Consider the following 21,374-nt stretch of genomic DNA (forward strand, 5'->3'; position numbering starts at 1 on the left):
GTGACTTGCCCAAGGTCACCCAGCAGGCTTCACGTGGAGGAGTGGGGAATCGAACCTGGTTCTCCAGATTAGAATACGCCGCTCGTGGGGAGGAGTGGGGAATCGAACCCATTTCTCCAGATTAGAATACGCCACTCATGGGGAGGAGTGGGGAATCGAACCCATTTCTCCAGATTAGAATACGCCACTCATGGGGAGGAGTGGGGAATCGAACCCAATTCTCCAGATTAGAAAACGCCACTCATGGGGAGGAGTGGGGAATCGAACCTGGTTCTCCAGATTAGAATACGCCACTCATGTGGAGGAGAGGGGAATCGAACCCATCTCTCCAGATTAGAATATGCCACTCATGGGGAGGGGTGGGGAATCGAACCCATCTCTCCAGATTAGAATACGCCACTCATAGGGAGGGGTGGGGAATCGAACCCATCTCTCCAGATTAGAATACGCCACTCATGGGGAGGAGTGGGGAATCGAACCTGGTTCTCCAGATTAGAATACGCCACTCATGGGGAGGAGTGGGGAATCGAACCTGGTCCTCCAGATTAGGGTCCGCCGCTCCTGACCACTACACCATGCTGACGCCAGACAAATGCAAACAGCTATGGATCAGATTCCTGGGTCTCGTCTGTAAGGGGAGCCCTTGACATCTGGAAGATGGGGGTTAGTAGTTTCTATCTACCCCGAAAGAACGGGGACTCGAGAGCAAAACAGAGGGAATTCCTTCAGAGGAGCCAACGGCGGGTTCCGGATCGCTCTGCCGCCGCCACCACCCAACAATTGCCCCGGCTTGTACATACACCCGTCGGCTTCCATCTTGCCGATGTAGTCCTTGGCCTTCCGGATGTTCTGCGGGGTCGCTTGGAGGGACTGGCCGGGCTTCCAGACGTTCACTGTGTCGGAGAAAGTGATGATGTTGAAGAAGTCCTCTTGGTGGAGGTCGCCCAGTATGACTTGCATGGCCTTCTTGGTCTGGGGACGATCAGTCAAAGATGGGGGTTTAGTAAGACCTGGTTCACTCAAGATTGCTGAAGGAATAATGTCAGTTAGAAGGGTGACTGCGGTATCCTGCAGGATTGCCAGCTCAAAAGGGGACTTGGGAGGTTTATGGTAGGGTGTTCCTTCCTAGAGGGTATCCAGAAAAGCTGACTTTCCATTGCCCCAGAAGGTCAGACCAGAACCAACGGGTTGAAATTTAATCAAAAGAGTTTCCGTCTAGACATTAGGAAGAACTTTCCAACAGTTAGAGCAGTTCCCCAGTGGAACAGGCTTCCTCGGGAGGTGGTGAGCTCTCCTTCCGTGGAGGTTTTTAAGCAGAGGCTAGATGGCCATCTGTCAGCAAGGCTGATTCTGTGACCTTAGGCAGATCGTGAGAGGGAGGGCATCTTGGCCATCTTCTGGGCATGGAGTAGGGGTCACTGGGGGTGTGGGGGAGGAGGTAGTTGTAAATTTCCTGCATTGTGCCGGGGGTTGGACTAGATGACCCTGGTGGTCCATGATTCTAAGACCCATGTCATCCTCACCTGACCCCAGATGAGCAATTTGCTCTTAAACGTTTTGATTTTAAATGACCATTGCATTCTCCTTATTTGTAGATTTTTGTATGTGTTTAGAATAAGCTTTTTTAACAAAATAATGGATCCTAGACCTCCGAGACTTATTTTAGGCTAATCCCGCATGGTCAGCCGCTCGACTCCTGCCAAATTGGCCTCCCTCCTGGGGCGTGGAAGGGACTTTCTCCATCACTCTCTCTGGTGGCTCAGAGCCACAAAGTCTACCCCCAAAATCGTGTCCGCTCAGCAACGCTCACCTGTTTCATTTTCGTGCCGTACATGGAGCCGCTGACATCGATCACAAACACCACGTCCTTCTGAACCGGGGGCAAACCCCTGGGGGCAAAGTAGTGTACGAAGTAGCCGCTGTAGATCTGAGAAAGGAGAGAGGAATCACGGCGGGGAGGGAATGAAAACAAGGAGGCTGCTAGAATGCCTTGGGCCATTGTTGGTTTATTAGGGTCAGCTACCCTGTGAGCCCCACCTGCCCACCCTTGGCTATGGGGTCACCCTAGGGTTGCCAACCTCCAGGTGGTCTGGAGAAATTAAAGGCTCAGTGCTGTACGGATAATGGAAGAGATCCAAACAGCACACACAAAGTACTTAGAAATGAAGTGATAATTTATAAAAGTGAAAGAGCTGGCAACCCTAAGTCAACCATCTCCTAACACACCGACTCTAGTCAACAATCCCCCTCCAGTGTCATCTTCCCACTCCAAAATGGCCCCAGGGCCCCTGTTTGCCCTGCTGGGGAAGCATACATGGACTGATGAAGGAACTCAGGTGCCATTTTAGATTGGGGGGAAATGGCATCAGAGAAAGATATAATTAGTAGGGTTGCCAACCTCCAGGTACTGTGCAAAAATATAACCAGAGTTGCATAAGGGAAAAGCTTATTTAGAAATTGCAACTGCTATGGCTCAAAATGAGAAATTATATCACTTTGCATGCATAATATTGCAGATTAGATACATTGGTGCAAAATACATTAAATTATAATACTGCAAATAAAACTCTGACAATAAACTATTTCATTTGTATTAAACTCATACAAGTACTTTTACAAATAAATATAGGAGTATGGCCAATGTAATACTTCTTACAATAGGTCAATAGGACAAATAAATGAGCATCTTGTTACAAATCTGTTATACAACATATAACAAAAAAACGTGGTAAGCATGAACCAGGACACAAAAGGGTGGGACAAGTCCCCGGTAAAAGATCTTGTTTCTTCCTTCTTCAGCCACCTGTGTCCAGTCCCGTGTCCTCTTCTTACGTTGCTTTGAATTGTATTAACTTCACAATTTCTTTTCAAAGCATAAACTTTATGCAATGTGGTTGTAACAAGAGCCTAAGCTGCTTGTATGAAGACTGTTGAGAGCATTAGCTTCATATAGTTGAAATAACATACTTTGATGTAGTTTAAGGTCCCATGGGATCCTGGATGGTCTCTGTCCTGTGATGCTTTGAAAAGAAATTGTGAAATTAATACAATTCAAAGCAACATAAGAAGAGGACACAGGACTGGGCACAGGTGGCTGAAGAAGGAAGAAACAAGATCTTTTACCGGGGACTTGTCCCACCCTTTTGTGTCCTGGTTCATGCTTACCACGTTTTTTTGTTATATGTTGTGTAACAGATTTGTAACAAGATGCTCATTTATTTGTCCTATTGACCTATTGTAAGAAGTATTGCATTGGCCATACGCCTATATTTATTTGTAAAATTACTTGTATGAGTTTAATACAAATGAAATAGTTTATTGTCAAGAGTTTTATTTGCAGTATTATAATTTAATATATTTTGCACCAATATATCTAATCTGCAATATTATGCATGCAAAGTGATATCATTTCCAATTTTGAGCCGTAGTAGTTGCAATTTCTAAATAAACCTCCAGGTACTAACAGGAGATCTCCTGCTATTACAACTGATCTCCAGCCAATAGAGATCAGTTCCCTGGAGAAAACGGGAGCTTCAGAGGGCATTGTACTCTATGGCATTGTTCTCTACTGAGGTTTGGGGAGGGGAGGGACTTCAGTGGGGTATAATGTCATAGAGCCCAATTGCCAGGGGAGCTGATCTCTGTCGCCTGGAGATTAGTTGTAATAGCGGGAGATCTCCAGCCACCACCCGGAGGCTGGAAACCCTACTTCTGGCTGCGCAGACGCCTCCTTTACCTGAACATCGCCTGCGACATCTGGCATGGCCACATCATACTGAACCACAAAATCAGCCGTAATTCCTGCGCTGGAGTATGCAGCCTGCTCTTGGGGGGTCGGGGTGAAGACAATCCATGCGCAGTGCGTTCCTTTCTCCACCCGGGTGGACGGTGGCGCCTCAGAGTCCCCTGCCAAGAAAAGGTCAATTGGTCAGTAGGATCATGGGCAGGTTCACCCCTGATAACCACAAAGTTCATGCGATAAGTTGCAAAGGGCCGTCGCCGAACTAATGACACAGGCAGAACCTGTGTTAACATTTCGAAAGTAAGACTGGAAGAAGAAGAAGAAGAAGAAGAAGAAGAAGAAGAAGAAGAGTTGGTTTTTATATGCCGACTTTCTCTACCACTTAAGGAAGAATCGAGCCGGCTTACAATCCCCTTCCCTTCCCCTCCGTGCAACAGGCACCCTGGGAGGTAGGTGGGGCTGAGAGCGCTGTGACTCGAAGTGATGGTATCGCTTTGCTCTGCTCTGGTTAGACCTCACCTAGAGTACTGTGTTCAGTTTTGGGCACCACAATTTAAGAAGGATGTAGACACGCTGGAACGTGTCCAGAGGAGGGCAACGAAGATGGTGAGGGGTCTGCAGACCCCAGTCCTATGAGGAATGGTTGAAGGAGCTGGGTATGTTTAGCCTGAAGAGGAGAAGACTGAGAGGGGGATAGGATAACCATGGGGCTGTCATATTGAGGACGGTGCCAAGTTGTTTTCTGTTGCCCAAGAAGGTCGGACCAGAACCAACGGGTTGAAATTAAATCCAAAGAGTTTCCATCTAGACATTAGGAAGAACTTTCTAACAGAGCGGTTCCTCAGTGGAACAGGCTTCCTCGGGAGGTGGTGAGCTCTCCTTCCCTGGAGGTTTTGAAGCAGAGGCTAGATGGTCATCTGTCAGCAATGCTGATTCTGTGACCTTAGGCAGATGATGAGAGGGAGCGCATCTTGGCTATCTTCTGGTCACTAGGTGTGGGGGGGAGGTAGTTGTGAATTTCCTGCATTGTGCAGGGGGTTGGAATTGATGACCCTGGTGGTCCCTTCCAACTCTATGGGCGAAAACGCATGGTCGCTTTATCCTCCTTTAATCCCTGTTTCACCCAGGATTCAGCCTGGATCGAATGCATGCATTTTGCCTAATGTGCGTTCGATCCTGGCTAAAACAGGGATTAAAGGAGGATAAAGCGACCATGCGTTTTCGCCCTATGATTCTATGATTCTAGCCCAAGGTCACCCAGCTGGCTTCGTGTGGAGGAGTGGGGAAACCAACCCAGCTCACCAGATTAGCCTTAGCCTCTCATGTGGAGGAGTGGGGAATCAAACCCAGTTCTCCAGATCAGTCTCCACCGCTCCAAACCACCGCTCTTAACCACTACACACTGGCTGGAGTGGTGGCATGCAAGCCCACATGTGGGCATCGCGCATAGCTGGAACGAAAGCGGATGCTCAGTGGTTCCACGGAATTGCTCGCTTCCAGCTCAAATGATCTGGCCTCCCCGCCCCAGGGAGACCTCTGCCTACAGACGGATGAGGAGTCCCTACCTCGGAGGGTGTTGGTCAGCAGCCGGCTGGTGCGGAGTGGCAAAACGTGCACGTAGTCGATGCCGGTGCGCTCGGAGATGCTCACTTCCACGCTGAGGTTCCTGACCACCTGCTGGGGCCGGATGCTGATGGTGTGCTGGTACCTGCCCAGGTGACGCTGCAGCAGTTCCTCGTAAGTGAGCTCAAAGGCAGCCTTGCCTCCTGCCTCCACGTTGGTGAACACCCTGAATTTCTCCGTTTCCCGGTCCCTGGAAAACGTCACAACAGCAGGTTACGGGGTCTTCGGTTTATTTCGTTTTCTTTCATTCTCTCCTCTTTTATAGTCCACCTTTCTCACTGGGGCTCAAGGCGGGTTACCAGCATGATAGAACTATCTTTGTCCATCTGTAAACCAGTTGCAAAATGCGATAACATTTTAAGGAGAAGAAGAAGAAGGTTTTTTTATATGCCAATTTTCTCTACCTTTTAAGGCACTGGTTCCCAACCGGGGGTCCGTGGACCCCCAGGGGTCCGCGAGAACTAAATTAAGGTCCGCGAAACAAAGTTATAAACCCATAATAAATTAATCTTTTCAATTAAAAGTTCTCTATTATAAAATATATATTCAAATATTATTCTAAGTTTAATGTTTAACTAACAGTTATGACTAAAGTTTATTTTCAAATTCTCGGCATTTTTATTTTGAACCTTGGGGCCCCTGCACCGAACAAAAAAGTCCTAGTGGTCCCTGGTCAAAAAAAGGTTGGGAACCACTGTTTTAAGGAGAATCAAACCAGCTTACAATCGCCTTCCCCTCCCCACAACAGACACCCTGTGAGGTAGGTGGGGCTGAGAGAGTTCAGAGAGAACGGTGACTAGCCCAAGATCACCCAGCAGGCTTCATGGGGAGGAGTGGGAAACCAACCCGGTGTACCAGATTAGAATCCACTGCTCATGTGGAGGAGTGGGGACTCAAACCAGGTTCTCCAGGTTAGAGTCCGCCTCTCCTAACCACTACACCATGCTGGCTCTCCTCTTTCATGGGATCTGAGTTGTATATAAATGGAGGACTTCCTACAGCACAGTTGCCAATGTAGTGTGGTGGTTAAGAGTGGTGGTTTGGAGTGGTGGACTCTCGTCTGGAGAACTGGGTTTGATTCCCCGCTGCTCCACATGAAACGGTGTCTGTTGTGGGGAGGGGAAGGGAAGGTGGATTGTCAGCCAGTTTGATTCTTCCTTAAGTGGTAGAGAAAGTCGGCATATAAAAACCAACTCCTACTCCTCCTCTTCTTCTCCTTCTCCTCCTCCTCCTCTTAAGGAGGTCAAACGTGACATGTCAAGTTCCAGAAAGGGCTCTTACTTGGTGCCGATGTGGGCGGCCGTCTTCCCCTGCTGGCGGGCTTCGTTGTACATCTTCTTTGCCTGCTGCTTCTCCTTCACCTCGGCCACATAGGTCTTCTCATTCATGGTTCTGGGACGCAGGGACGAGAAGAAAAATTAGGTCCGGTCGCACCAAAGCCTCCAGGAATCTCTGCTAATGGCAGTGAGCACACAGATATGGACCACAAACTACTAGCAAATTGTCACCGGTTGCAAACAGTGTGTAACAACATGCTAAAGCAGGGGCCACCAACCTTTTTGAGCCTGCAGACACCTTTCAAATTTCGACACGGTGTGGGGAGCGCAGCCACAAAGCGGATGCTGCAGGAGGAGGAGACAACCACATACTGGTTGCCGCAGCTTACCTTCAGTCACACAGTGAAGACTGGGGAGGGGCCATGGCTCAGTGATAGAGCATCTGCTTGGCATGCAGGTCATCCCAGGCTCAATCCCCGGCATCTCCAGTTAAAGGGACTAGGCAGGTGGGCGATGTGAAAGACCTCAGCCTGAGACCCCGGAGAGCCGCTGCCAGTCTGAGTAGACAATACTGACTTCGATGGACCAAGGGTCTGATTCAGTATAAGGCAGCTTCATGGGTTAAATTCTAACTGTGTTTTAGGGGAAGGGCTGTGGCTCAGAGGTAGAGCATCTGCTTGGCATGCAGAAGGTCCCAGGTTCAATCCCCAGCATCTCCGGTTAAAGGGACCAGGCAAGTAGGTGATGGGAAAGACCTCCGCCTGAGACCCTGGAGAGCTGTTGCCTGTCTGAGCAGACAATACTGACTTGGATGGACTGAGGGTCTGATTCAGTATAAGGCAGCATCATGTGTTCATCCTTGTGCTGTGGTGGCAGCTGCTGCCAAAGCAACATTTTCTTTAAGAAATCTGCAGAGCCGTTCTGAAGTCTTGCTGGACAAAAGCTCCACCTGCCACCACCCACTTTCTAAAAATACTTGATGGGCACCAAGAAAGGTGCCAGTGGACATCATGGCGCCCAAGGAAACCATGTTGAAGAACGGCAGCTGTCAATACTGCTGGAGGAAAAGGACTTTAAGAGAGCCAGCATGGTGTAGTGGTTACGAGCAGTGGTTTGGAGCGGCGGACTCTGATCTGGAGAACCGGGTTGGATGCCCCGCTCCTCCACAGGAGCGGCGGAGGCTAATCTGGTGAACCGGGTTGGTTTCCCCACTCCTCCACACGAAGCCAGCTGGGTGACCTTGGGCTAGTCGCAGCTCTCCTAGAGCTCTCTCAGCCCCACCTACCTCACAGGGTGTCTGTTGTGGGGAGGGGAAGGGAAGGCGATTGTAAGCCGGTTTGAGTCTCCCTTAGGTGGTAGAGAAAGTCGGCAGATAAAATGCCTACTACTACTACTACTACTACTTTTTCTTTTTCTTTTTCTTCTCCTTCTCCTTCTCCTTCTCCTTCTCCTTCTCCTTCTCCTTCTCCTCCTCCTCTTCTTCTTCTTCCTCCTCCTCCTCCTCCTCCTCCTCCTCCTCTTCTTCCTCCTCCTCCTCCTCCCAGAGTTCAGCTGAGCTTTAGAACTATGTTGGATAAACACAAGCATTCCCTGGGAGCTCTCCCGGGTCCTGTACGGCCTGTAAAACTCCCTGCAACCTGCTCGACTGATTGAAATCCCCTCCTGAATGTCAGGGACCCTGACATTTGCTGAGCGCCCTGTGGGTTTACTACCTGGCTGCAGTAGGACAGGATGTATTCCAGCTGACTGTGCTGAACCACAGTTGCTTCAGGACCCTGTCATGGAAGAGGTCTTCCACGTGGGAAGAGGCTGCTGCGGTTCCCCTTGTTGCTGATGCGGTTCCCTGGCCCAGTTATGTCCCCACCCACCCCCCATACCACTGAGGCTTTGTCAGTGGTTTTTATTTTTTAATCTGCAATTGAATATTGCTAAAACAATCTATCAGGTTCACTGAATCCCTAGCTCTCAAGGTTGTTGAGTGTTTTTTTTAAACGAAGTATGTCTCTAGTTCCTTTCATTGTGGAGATAGAAGGGGAAAGGCATCTACCATCAGCACAAGTGGCTAGAGATTTACTTACTTTTTAAAATGAAAGCTGGGAATTCAGAGAAGCTGATAGTCAGGGTTGTTATGACAATATTCAATTGCCAATTTTTTAAAAAGCCCCCCCCCTTCCCCGCCCGCCTCACCTCTGTAAGGTAGTGGTTAGAATGCCAGATTACGATTTGGAAGGCTCGGGTTCAAATCCTCCCTCTGCCACAGAAGCTTACTGGGTAACCTTGGGGCACTCACACTTGCTCAGCCTAACCTCCCTCACAGGGTTGTTGTGAGGATGAAATGGGGAAGAGAGAGCCCTGGTGTACTGCCCTGCGCCCCTTGGAGAAGGGCAGGATAAACATGTACTAGGTAGACAGATAGATAAGGGTGCTGAGCCAGTGTGGCGTAGTGGTTAAGAGCGGTGGTTTGGAGCGGTGGACTCTGATCTGGAGAACCGGGTTTGATTCCCCACCCCTCCACACGAGCGGCGGAGGCTAATCTGGTGAACTGGATTTGTTTCCCCACTCCTCCACACAAAGCCAGCTGGGTGACCTTGGGCTAGTCACACTCTCTCAGCCCCACCGACCTCACGGGGGGTGTCTGTTGTGGGGAGGGGAAGGGGATTGTAAGCCGGTTTGATTCTCCCTTAAGTGGCAGAGAAAAGCAGCATATAAAAACCAACTCTTCTTCTTCTGAGGTCTCAAAGGTATGAGAAAGTGCTGTTCTTTCCATATGCTGATCCTCGGCTGAAAGGGCGTTCCAGGTAGGGTTGTCACCTCTGGGTTGGCAGCTTCCTGGAGATTTGGGGGTGACGCCTTGGGGAGGACAGAGCTTGGGGATGAAAGGCATCTCAGCAGGGTACAATGCCATTTTCTCTAAGAGGGCTGCTCTCTGTCGCCTGGCGATCACCTGTAGCTCCAGGAGATTTCCCGGGCCCACCTGGAAGTCGGCAACCCTAATTTCAGGGCTCTCTTTCCCGAGTACCGGATAATCCCCAAACACAGTCTGCTCCCATCTTTTCCCTCTCTGCCTTCTGACTTTCAACCTCTTCGCTCTGGCAGTGAAAACAGGTCAGCAAAATCATAGAGGTGCAGGACTTTAAGGTATCTGAAGAAGTGAGCCGTTGCTCAGCATAAGAACATAAGAAAGACCCTGCTGGATCAGACCAAGGCCCATCAAGTACAGCAGTCTGTTCACACAGTGGCCAACCAGGTGCTTCTAGGAAGCCCACAAACAAGACGACTGCAGCAGCATTTATCCTGCCTGTCTTCCACAGCACCTAAAATAATAGGCCTGCTCCTCTGATCCTGGAGGGTATGCATCATGGATAATCTTCATTTTGACTAGTAGCCATGGATAGCCCTCTCCTCCATGAACGTTTCCCCTCCCCTCTTAAAGCCTTCCAAGGTGGCTGCCATCACCACGTCCTGGGGCAGGGAGTTCCACAATTTAACTCTGCGTTGTGTGAAGAAATGCTTCCTTTTATCTGTTTTGAATCTCTCACCCTCCAGCATTCTAGTGTTATGAGAGAGGGAGAAAAGCTTCTCCCTGTCATAGAATCATAGGGTTGGGACCACCAGGGTCATCTAGTCCAACCCCCTGCACAATGCAGGAATTTCACAACTACCTCCCCCCCACACACCCCCAGTGACCCCTACTCCGTGCCCAAAAGATGGCCAAGATTCCCACCCTCTCATGAACTGCCTAAGGTCATAGAATCATCCTTGCTGACAGATGGCCATCTAGCCTCTGCTTCAAACCTCCAGGGAAAACTCGCTCCAAACCATGCAAAATTTTATAGACCTCTCTCATGTCTCCCCTTAACCACCTTCTTTCCAAGCTAAACAGCCCTAAGCGTTTTAACCGCTCCTCATAGGGCCGTTGCTCTAGTCCCCTGACCATTTTGGTTGCTCTTTTCTGCAAATGAAATCTCATACCCTGGTGGAAATTCTGCTAGTCTTTAAGGTGCTCCTGGACTCTTGCTCTTTTCTACTGCTAGTGACAGACTAACGCAGAGGCTACCCATCGTGGTCAAGGACTTTTAAGGGGTGGTGGAAATACCCCCCACCGCCCCCACCAGTCAGGGTTAAGCAGTGCCTTTGCATTAGAGAGGGGTTAGTGACACCCCCTAAGAGACACCCCCGTCCTCCCAGGGATTGACAGCCGGCTTCATATGCCAGGGCAGTGAAGGAAAAGAAACTTCCCCCAAAAGCGTTTGCAAGCTTGGCTTTTATTCCTGGCCTTCTGATCAGGTTGGCCCAGAGAAGGCAAAGCCAACGTCCAGCAGCCTCGGAGGCCACGTTTTCTTTGGCTGTAGGGACAATCCCAGCCTTGTCCCCATGGATCCTGGCCACGCAGGAAAACTTCCTCCTCTTTGCTCCTCGAAATGGCACGGGAAGAGGGAGGCCGGATCAGTTAAAAGGTTCGGTCCAGTGCCGGGCCGGAAACGGCGATGTGAGGAGGGGAGGCTTCAAAAACTTTGCCAATGAGGGCAGGGGGGGGGCTGGCAAAAAGCAGGACGGCCGCCGGCCGGCACTGCTTGGGCTTCCCTGCTTCTCACAACTCTGCAAACAGCTCCCCGTGCCATCTCAGGCCAACTCTTGAAGTCCTGGTATATGAAGAAGGGGCCGTGGCTCAGTGGGAGAGCATCTGCTTGGCATGCAGAAGGTCCCAGGTTCAATCCCCGGCATCTCCAGCTAAAGGGACTGGGCAAGTAGGTGATCGGAAAGACCCCTGCCTGAGACCCCGGAGAGCCGATGCCGGTCTGAGTAGATACTGACTTTTGATGGACCAAGGGTCTGATTCAGTAGAAGGCAGCTTCATGTGTTCGTGTGTTCAAGAAGAAGAGTTGGTTTTCATATGCCAACTTTCTCTACCACTTAAGAGCCAGCATAGTGTATTGGCTAAGAGCGGTGGTTTGGAGCGGTGGAGTCTGATCTGGAGAACCGGGTTTGATTCCCCCACTCCTCCACATGAGCGGCAGAGGCTAGTCTGGTGAACTGGACTTGTTTCCCCCCTCCTACACATGAGGCCGGCTGGGTGACCTTGAGCTAGTCACACTCTCCCAGTCCCACCTACCTCACAGGGTGTCTGTTGTGGGGAGGGGAAGGGAAGTGATTGTAAACCGGTTTGATTCTTCCTTAAGTGGTAGAGAAAGTCAACATATAAAAACCGACTCCTACTCTTCCTCCTCCTCTTCTTCTCCTCCTCCTCCTCCTTCTCTTTCTTCTCCTCCTCCTCCTTCTGGGAGAATCAAACTAGCTTACAATCACCGTCCCCTCCCCACAACAGACACCCTGTGAGGTAGGTGGGGCTGTGGAGGAGTGGGGAAACCAACCCAGTTCTCCAGACTGGAGTCCGCTGCTCATGTGGAAGAGCGGGGAGTCAAACTCAGTTCTCCAGATTAGAGTCCACCACTCTTAACCACCTCGCCACACTGGTCATGGTGTCTCGGTTCAGGGAAGAGGCCGCTGACCCTCTTTTGCAGCCCAGACTCACATGGTGAAGTTGGAGATAAAGGCGGAACCCGGCAGGTCCAGATCAAAGACGGCTTCCTTGGACTCGGGGTGCGGGTTGCTCATGTACGTCCACACCCGGGTGGAAGCGTAACGGGACACAATCGCGGAGCGCACCAAGAAGCTCGAAATCGTGAGCTGAGGAGAGAAACCACAAAGGCGGTCAAAGCAGGTATGGACGTGCACCGCTGAAGAAGTCCCCTCTGATGAGGCTCATTTGCAAAGTAGGCCCATGGCAGAGTCTTGCCAAAAAACCAAAAAGATGGTGAGAACATGAAATATGGATGGAACAAAACAAAAAAAAATCCCCTGTTGTATCCTGTGAAGCCACAAGACTAGCAAGTAGTAGTAGTATAATTTATTGCGGTCCTTGACCAGTATTACAAAGTTTCATTTAGTTTAATGCTCATTAACAATAAAGTCATAAGCATATACATAAGACACATAGATGCCTAGAGTGCATAAAAGTGTGAAAAGCTTATAATAAATTTATGCATCAGTTCTTGTAGGTTATCCGGGCTGTGGGACCGTGGTCTTGGTCTTTTCTCTCCTGACGTTTCGCCAGCAGCTGTGGCAGGCATCTTCAGAGGAGTAACACTGAAGGACATACCAAGACCACGGTCACACAGCCCGGATAACCTACAAGAACGGATGAACTCTGACCGTGAAAGCCTTCGACAAAACTTATGCAGGTTCAACAAAATCTCTTCGGCTACATGCCGGTGTCATTTACCGGGATAGTTTTGAGACCTTTACCTGGGTTAAATATTTGGCGACCTGATGGATTTTCTCACTATCTGCCTCTAAGTCTGATAGGAGAAAGGGAACGACCCAGGGTTCAGAGGGAAGATTTATACTTTGTTAAGATAGGTGTGATCCACGTCGTTCTCTCTTTGTTCCAGTGTTCGCCAAATAGAAGTAAGCGCCCTAAGGTTTCGATTTCGCTGGTCCCACAATCACATAAGCGGTCGCCAAAGGGAATTTTTTTAAAAGCAGCCCTTTAAGACCTGCATGGGGAATGCATTTAGTCTTGCTAAGGTGACAGCACGTCTTTGGGATGGGAAGGTTAGGCGGTTCAAGTTTATGGGGGAGAACGTCTGGGGGAGGGATTCCCATTGCAGCAGTAGCAGAGCAGACTCCACGGGCTCTGCATTGGGTGCTGCCAGCATCCAGGTTAAAGAGTCTTCTTCTGTATCCCAAACTTAAAACATCGTTAAAACAACAATAGTTCAATATAACAGAAAAATCGCTGCATGAACGTTTGAGCTAGTCAAATGCGTTTAGAGCTCTGCATCAGCTGGCAAAATTAGATCCATTCATACAGTTATAAATATCTATATTAAACGGAAGAGGGCAATTTACGAACAACTGGTTTGATAGAGAATGCTCAAATATGGAAAAAAACCACAACTCGGGTGTGATATTAAGGTATATAAGCAAAAAGAAACAAACTGCTTACCCAGATCTTTCTTTGGGCTCTGCAATAAATATAAACGCCTACTCAGAGGAAAATTATATCTAACCGGCTTGACTACAACAACCAGTTGTATTTATTTTACTTTTATTTATTTATTTTTCAATTTTGTTTGTTCATGAATTCTTTCTTTTTAAAAATATGTATTTTATTCATTTCAGAGGGGGGATACAGAGAAAAAGAGGGAAAGGATAGGGAACAGTCTGCTATTAAAATACATTTATATAAAATAATGATAACGTTTTAACATAAAAAGGAAATACATCATGATTACCGCAATTGTTTCTCTCATTGATCAGATAAAACAACTAGTTCCACAAAAAAAAATATTAATTTTGCTATAATTGGTAGTTGTACCTTTGTTATTGTTCTGCTAAAGAATTACTTCACTTTACTTCGATCAATATTTTACCTCTTTCTAAAGTTTCAGCTACTGGTTTCTATATACCTATATTAAAAAAAAAAACCTCAATTTTTCATTGAACTGTTCGAGAGTTTCTTCTTCATTTTTCAAATTTATAGCCCGCCCTTGTCCCCAGCAAGCCGGGCTCAAGGCAGGTTTTCGGGAGTCGACCGGCCTTTCAACTTTTGGAAGGTAGCCTCTATCGCATTATACCCAGCAGAAGTCCCTCCCCAAACCCTGCCTTCATTATGCTCTGCCCCCAAAATCTCCAGGTATTTCCCAACTTGGAGCTGGCAACTCTAGTGCCGGAGGAAGGAGCTCAGCTAGCATGCGGTGCCATTGAGTACATCTTCTAAAGCCGATTATTTTCTCCGGGAGAACTGATCTAGCGGTCAGTTGTAATTCCAGGGGACCTCCAGTCTCCACCGGGATGCTCGAAATCCGAAGGCAGCTGCACCAGGGTAGAACAATCGATCCTAAATCCATTGGTAATTTATTGTATCACCTACCTCTGTCTTTGGGGCCTTCGCTTGTCGCTTAAATCTCTGTGGAAGAAATCAAAGAAGTTCTTTTATTCCAAATAAAAAGGAGCAGAGCAAGTTTGACAGCAAGAAACCATAAGAACATAAGAAAAGCCCTGCTGGATCAGACCAGGACCCATCAAGTCCAGCAGTCTGTCCACACAGGGGCCAACCAGGTGCCTCCAGGAAGCCCACAAGCAAGACGGCTGCAGCAGCATTTATGCTGCCTGTGTGCCACAGCACCTAATATATTCAGCATGGTCCTCTGATCCTGGAGAGAATAGGTGTGCATCATGACTAGTATCCATTTTAACTAGTAGCCATGGATAGCCCCTCTCCTCCATGAACATGTCCACTCCCCTCTTCAAGCCTTCCAAGCTGGCAGCCATCACCACATCCTGGGGCAGGGAGTTCCACAATTTAACTATGTGTTAAACCAAAGACACACCAACTAGCAGGAGAGCGGGAATATCTCACATGTTGCTTTCTCTGAAGTGTCTTCATACATGATCACTTGTGAAGCTGCTTTATATTGAATCAGGCCCTTGGTCCACCTAGGTCAGTATTGTCTACTCAGACCAGCAGCACCTCTCCAGGGTCTCAGGCAGGGGTCTTGCACATCAACTAGTACTGGATCCTTTTAGCTGGAGATACTGGGGACTGAACCTGGGACTTTCTGCATGCCAAGCAAAGGCTGTGACACTGAGCCACAGCCCTTCCACAAAGGCAACCCCACCTAGGAGCAGCAAATATCGTCTTCTGAGGACACAAACGATGGTTGCAACCTTAAGTGCAGTCATAAACAGCCTGACACAAGAATCCAGTAGCACCTTAAAGACTTAACAACATTTATGCTACCGTATGCTTTCATGAGTCAGAGCTAACTTCACCACATCAGTAGACTTATAACGGTGTAACTTTATTTAGAATTGCACAGTTCATCTTTTGAATGTGGGGGAAGGTTGTAGAAAGTATGGTCTGGGCAAGATCACAGAATCATAGAGTTGGAAGGGACCACTGGGGTCATCTAGTCCAACCCCCTGCACAATGCAGGAAATTCACAACTATCTCCCCCACACACACACACCCCAGTGACCCCTACTCCACACCCAGAAGATGGCCAAGATGCCCTCCCTCTCATGATCTACCTAAGGTCATAGAATCAGCATTGCTGACAGATGGCCATCTAGCCTCTGCTTAAAAACCTCCACGGAAGGAGAGCTCATCACCTCCCGAGGAAGCCTGCTCCACTGAGGAACCGCTCTAACTGCTAGAACATTCTTCCTAATGTCTAGATGGAAACTCTTTTCATTTAATTTCAACCCATTGGTTCTGGTCCGACCTTCTGGGGCAACCGAAAACAACTCGGTACCCTCCTCCATAGGACAGCCCTTCAAGTCCTTGAAGATGGTTATCCTCTCCCCTCTCAGTCTTCTCCTCTCCAGGCTAAACATCCCCAGCTCCTTCCACCTTTCCTCATAGGACGTGGTCTCCAGACCCCTCACCATCTTCGTTGCCCTCCTCTGCACACGTTCCAGCTTGTCTACACCTTTCTTAAATTGCGGCGCCCAAAACTGAACGCAGTGCTCTAGGTGAGGTCTAACCAGAGCAGAGCAAAGCGTAACCATCAGAGTAAAGATCTGCAGGTAAGAGGGTCTGAATAGCAGCAGTTCTGTCCGCAGGTATCTTTGTTCGGCAATCCATCAAAACGAGGATGTTTGCCCCTGCTCTGAACGGCACACTTTTCTCCAAACGCTACGCTGGACTATGCTACGCTGTGAATAGGCCACTGTGAGCAGACCTGCTGAAATCCCCCTCCTTTGCACTGGAATTAAAGGTGCAAACATCTGGTCCCCTCCACTGCATCTGGTACCCCTACGAAACCATTCAGTTCAGTTCTCTGCCAGAGGGATGTGGGTCACGCTGCCCAGTGCCCACGCGTTTGCTTTGACTCATCGGCTAATAGACGATTTCCTGCCTCCTGCCTCCTGTATATCCTCCAGCCAACTGGCCAGGTGGCTTCAAAGGGCCCATAAAAGTTATTTTCCTCCCCTTCTGAGAAAAAACAGGCCAGGCAGGCTTTGCCTCCGAGATGCGGGTGGACTTGCCGGCTTCCTTTCAGCTCCTGCCATACCCACCGCACGTTGCCCAACTCCGTTTGCTGTGTTTTCGGTGGCTCGCTTGGCCGCATCTTTCCAAACGTGCCCAAAAGCCTTAGTCTTTGAAGTTCAGTCCCAGTTTGGGACAAACAGTCATTTCCACTGGGTGGAGGTGCAGCCGGAAGAGTTCAGGGGACAAGACCCCGAACTGGGACATGTCTACACTTAGATCGGTGTAATGGTTACGAGTGGTGGACTCTGATCTGGAGAACCGGGTTTGATGACAGATGTAAAGATTTTAAATTCAAGGTGTGTTTTTTTAATCATCTCCTTCACGTTCAGTTTTTCTTGTTCTATCCTGTGGGCAAATGGGACCCCCCCCCCAAAAAAAAAAAGAAATCACCTCTGAAGCCTCCTAAAATGAATACTTTCAATTCCAGCACAAATCAAATTAAGTTTTCAAAGTGTTGGAAATCAATTAGAAAAAAAGAAACGTCTAAAGCAATTAAAAGAGTCGCAGTCATCGAAGGCATTTTGTTTGATGGGGAATGTGTCTCTTTTCAAGTGGTCCCTTGCCTATGTGGACGTTATTTACTTTATTTATATCCTGCCTTCCTCTCCAACGGGGATCAAAAGCAGCTAACAATGCTCTCCTCTCCTTCATTTTATCCCCACAACAACCCTGTAAGGTAGGTTAGGCTGAGTGACTGGCCCAAGGTCCCCAGTGAGCTTCCGTGGCACACATGGGGATTCAAACCTGGGTCTCACATGAGCAGACCGGCAGCAGCTCTCCAGGGTCTCCGGCAGGGGTCTTTCACATCACCGACTTGCCTAGTCTCTTTAGCTGGAGATGCCGGGGATTGAACCTGGGACCTTCTGCATGCCAAGCAGATGCTCTCCCACTGAGCCACAGACCCTTCCCAAAGAGGAGGAGCTCCGTCAAGGTCAGTAATTGCCTACTCAGCCTGGCGGCAGCTCTCCAACATCTCCGGCAGGGGTCTTTCACATCACCTACTTGCCTAGTCCCTTTAACTGGAGATGTCGGGGATTGAACCTGGGACCTTCTGCATGCCAAGCAGGTGCTCTATCAACTGAGCCACGGCCCCTTCCCAAATACTAGTCCGACACTCTAACCGTTTCTCTAGACTGGCTCTCACCCTCTGTTTTCTTTTATTTAAATGTCCTACAAAGACCTTCCTTGAATGCATTTAGAACACAAAAGCTTTTTTAATATTTCCCGTATTTTGACTTTTAGGGTACCCCACGAAGCTCTTCAAGGCCGACAATAAACATTCCCCCTACCAAAAACAGTGGATCCCATTTTCAAGTATTTCCCTACAGCCGGGATAATCACAGACCGAACTTTCATCACCAACACTGGAATCCCATAAATCTGACCCGCAAAAGAAAAAGGGCAGCAAAGGATATGAGATGTGGAAAGTTTAGATTATGACACATTTTCTCTTCTTTCTACTCATGCTGTACTAGTGTTGCTGTTTTTTAATACACGTTGCTTCGCAGAGTAAAAGGTACTCTGGAACACGGAACTTTTTTTAAAAAATGTCTGGTTTCAAATCTTCAAGAAAAAATAGTAGCCACGCCATACCAACCCTGCAACCCAACCCCCAAATACAAAAGCCACGTGGTTTCAAATCTCGCCATTCATGGACTGCACCTGCTACCGTTTTGGATCAGTCCAAGTTTGGATGGGAATGAGCTGCAGCTGCCGTGGACTGGACTTGGACCAAAATATCCCAGCGTGCAGAGAACGGGGCTCTAATTCCTGTTGGCAACAACGAAGATCCAGCGCCCCAGAGGTACAGAGATGCTCCAAACGGCACGTAATGAGTCAGAGTTAAAGCTGGTGTAATTCCACGGGGAATAATTTAGGTACCAAAATTCCATTGCCGTATGCTGGGTCGGAAACCATTAATGCAGGGGTGGGGAACATCAGGCCCGGGGGCCGTTTAAGGCCCCCGAAATCATTTGGTCTGGCCCTTCGTGGGTCCTGGCAGATCTCTAGCTCATAAGGATCTAGGACTGGCGATCCACCCCTGCCCGCGGAAAAGAATAGCCTCTGTTCAAGGCAGTTGTGTGTTTCTTTTGCCAAGGAAAGGAACCTTTCCCCCCCCTTGCAGAAGTGTCATTAGCTATGGAGCTGCTAGGACCGTCCAAGAAACTGTGTTAACCCTTTCCCACCTGGGCCATGGAGAAACGTATTGGTCGGCTAATTTTTAAGTTGATAATTTTGTATGGCCCGTGAATGCTGTTATAAATATCCAAATGGCCCTTGGCGGAAAAAAGGTTCCCCACCCCTGTGTTAATGTAATCTGGAAACCAAAAATGTCTTTGGGTGGGCAAGCAGAGGGGAAATGCAGGCAAAGTAAAGTAAAGCTGCTTTGATATCAGATCATCACCACTTGGTATAGAAGTGATGCTTCCTTCCCCCCCCCCCCCCGCCCCACACCTCCTATTAGTTAAGAAATGCAAAATAGGTTAGGGAGTATCAGCCTCTATTGGTCAAGGAGTATGCACACTTTTGAGTAACTCAGCAGAGTGAAAAGGCTGCTATTAGGCCTTATAGCCCTGTTGTTTGTCTGAAGAAGGCGCTATCAGCTGCCGGTCTGTTCAGCATCATGAAGGTTTCTGTGTAGCTCAAAACCTTGTGGGTTTGAACTGACCGAGATATGCACTCACCTATTTTGCTGCTCTGTATAATCCCCAGCAACTCAGTCTTCAGAAAGAACCAATTATTCATTTTCTTATAGAATCATAGAGTTGGAAGGGACCACCAGGGGTCATCTAGTCCAACCCCCTGCACAATGCAGGAAATTTATTTATTTATTTTCATTTTCATATGTATAACCCGCCCTCCCCAGCAAGCCGGCTCAGGGTGGGTAACATCAGTTTAAAATCAAATGATCACGCAGTTGCATGATACTAATAGTAATTAAAAAAACATTAAAATTTGTAACTTAAAACCACTAATCAAAACCATTGATCAGAGATGAAGAAGAAGAAGAAGAGTTGGTTTTTACATGCCGACTTTCTCTACCACTTAAGGGAGACTCAAACTGGCTTACAATCCCCTTCCCTTCCCCTCCCCACAATTCACAACTACCTCCCCCACCCCACGCCCCCAGTGACTCCTACTCCATGCCCAGAAGATGGCCAAGATGCCCTCCCTCTCATGATCTGCTTAAGGTCACAGAATCAGCATGGCTGACAGATGGCCATCTAGCCTCTGCTTAAAAACCTCCAGGAAAGGAGAGCTGACCACCTCCCGAGGAAGCCTGTTCCACTGAGGAACCGCTCTGTTAGAGCTTCTCCTACCAGCCTCTTGTTCCTATTTCTTTTTCAGAGGCTGAAATAGGGCAGAGGCTGTGGCTCAGTGGAGAAGCCTCTGCTTGGCAGGCAGAAGGTCCCAGGTTCAATCCCCAGCATCTCCAGTTAAAAAGGACCAGGAAGAAGATGATGTGAAAGACCTCTGCCTGAGACCCTGGAGAGGTGCTGCTGGTTTGAGTAGACAATGCTGACCTTGATGGACCGATGGTCTGATTCGATATAAGGCAGCTTCAAGTAGAACTCAGAATCAGCTTCTATATAGGCCATTTATACATGGCTGTTTCCTCGCGGTCTCCCTGCTGACTACTTTGGGGCTTCGCTTAGGTTATCCTTGCATTTTCCGACCGTCAGAGGTCTCCTCGCTCTCCCCGTGTGTTTCCCCCCACATTTTCCGGATGCTGGCTAAACACGAATCCAGAAAATGCTGGCAAAACGCACAGAAACGTGGGGGGAGAGCGAGGTGACCTTTGACGGTTGGGAAATGCGTGCATAAGCAAAGCCAAGCCCCGAAGTAGTTGGTGGGGTAACCGTGAGGAAACAACCACGCATAAATGGCCATAATCTTTACAAAAATGCTACCAAAAACCAAGCAGACAGCATGGTATAACTCCACAGGGCCACTTACCGGCATGTATAGGAGGTTTTGCCTTGGATTTGCCGCTCTCTAGATGCAATCCCCCCCCCCATCTGAACACATGAATACACAAATCTGCCTTATACTGAATCAGACTCTTTGTCCATCAAAGTCAGTACTGTCTACTCAGACCAGCAGCGGCTCTCCAGGGTCTCCGGCAGGGGTCTTTCACATCACCTGCTTGCCTGGTCCCTTTAACTGGAGATGCCGGGGATTGAACCCACGACCTTCTGCATGCCAAGCAGATGCTGTACCATTGAGCCACGGCCCTGCCCCATGAACACATGAAGCTGCCTTATACTGAATCAGACCCTGGGTCCATCCAAGTCAGTATTGCCTACTCAGACCAGCAGCGGCTCTCCGGGGTCTCAGGCAGAGAGGTCTTTCACATCACCTACCTGCCTAGTCCCTTTAACTGGAGATGCCGGGGATTGAACCTGGGACTTTCTGCATGCCAAGCAGATGCTCTGCCACTGAGCCACAGTCCCTCCCTTGAATTATAAATTCTCAAAACTCTGCATGGGGGCTTATTTTTGAGTTTTGAGAATTCGGATGGGGGGAAACGTGCACCTAGAGAGCTGCAAATCCAAGGCAAAACCTCCCCTGCATAAATGGCCCAGCTCTAACGTCTAGCAGGTTCCCCGATGGGACTTACCTCCTGGGAAGGAGGGTGGGTTGGGTGTCCCGCCATGCTTAGAGGAGCCAA

The 21,374-nt window shown here is 48.7% G+C and overlaps 1 protein-coding gene across 1 annotated transcript in view; it reads right to left on the minus strand.

Annotated features, from left to right (window-relative positions):
• Positions 1–21,374, minus strand: part of ITIH6 (inter-alpha-trypsin inhibitor heavy chain family member 6) — a 30,563-nt gene extending 9,189 nt beyond the window's left edge. The window contains exons 1-7 of the mRNA XM_056866608.1: positions 21,324–21,374; positions 12,176–12,330; positions 6,647–6,757; positions 5,308–5,555; positions 3,737–3,906; positions 1,811–1,927; positions 801–972 (exon numbers count right to left, since the gene is read on the minus strand). Of these exons, the coding sequence (XP_056722586.1) occupies positions 801–972; positions 1,811–1,927; positions 3,737–3,906; positions 5,308–5,555; positions 6,647–6,757; positions 12,176–12,330; positions 21,324–21,359 (1,009 nt within the window). The 5' untranslated portion in view covers positions 21,360–21,374. The remainder of the gene's footprint in view (positions 1–800; positions 973–1,810; positions 1,928–3,736; positions 3,907–5,307; positions 5,556–6,646; positions 6,758–12,175; positions 12,331–21,323) is intronic.

This window comes from Euleptes europaea, chromosome 1, assembly GCF_029931775.1.
Source record: "Euleptes europaea isolate rEulEur1 chromosome 1, rEulEur1.hap1, whole genome shotgun sequence".
In the NCBI taxonomy this organism is placed as follows: Eukaryota; Metazoa; Chordata; class Lepidosauria; order Squamata; family Sphaerodactylidae; genus Euleptes; species Euleptes europaea.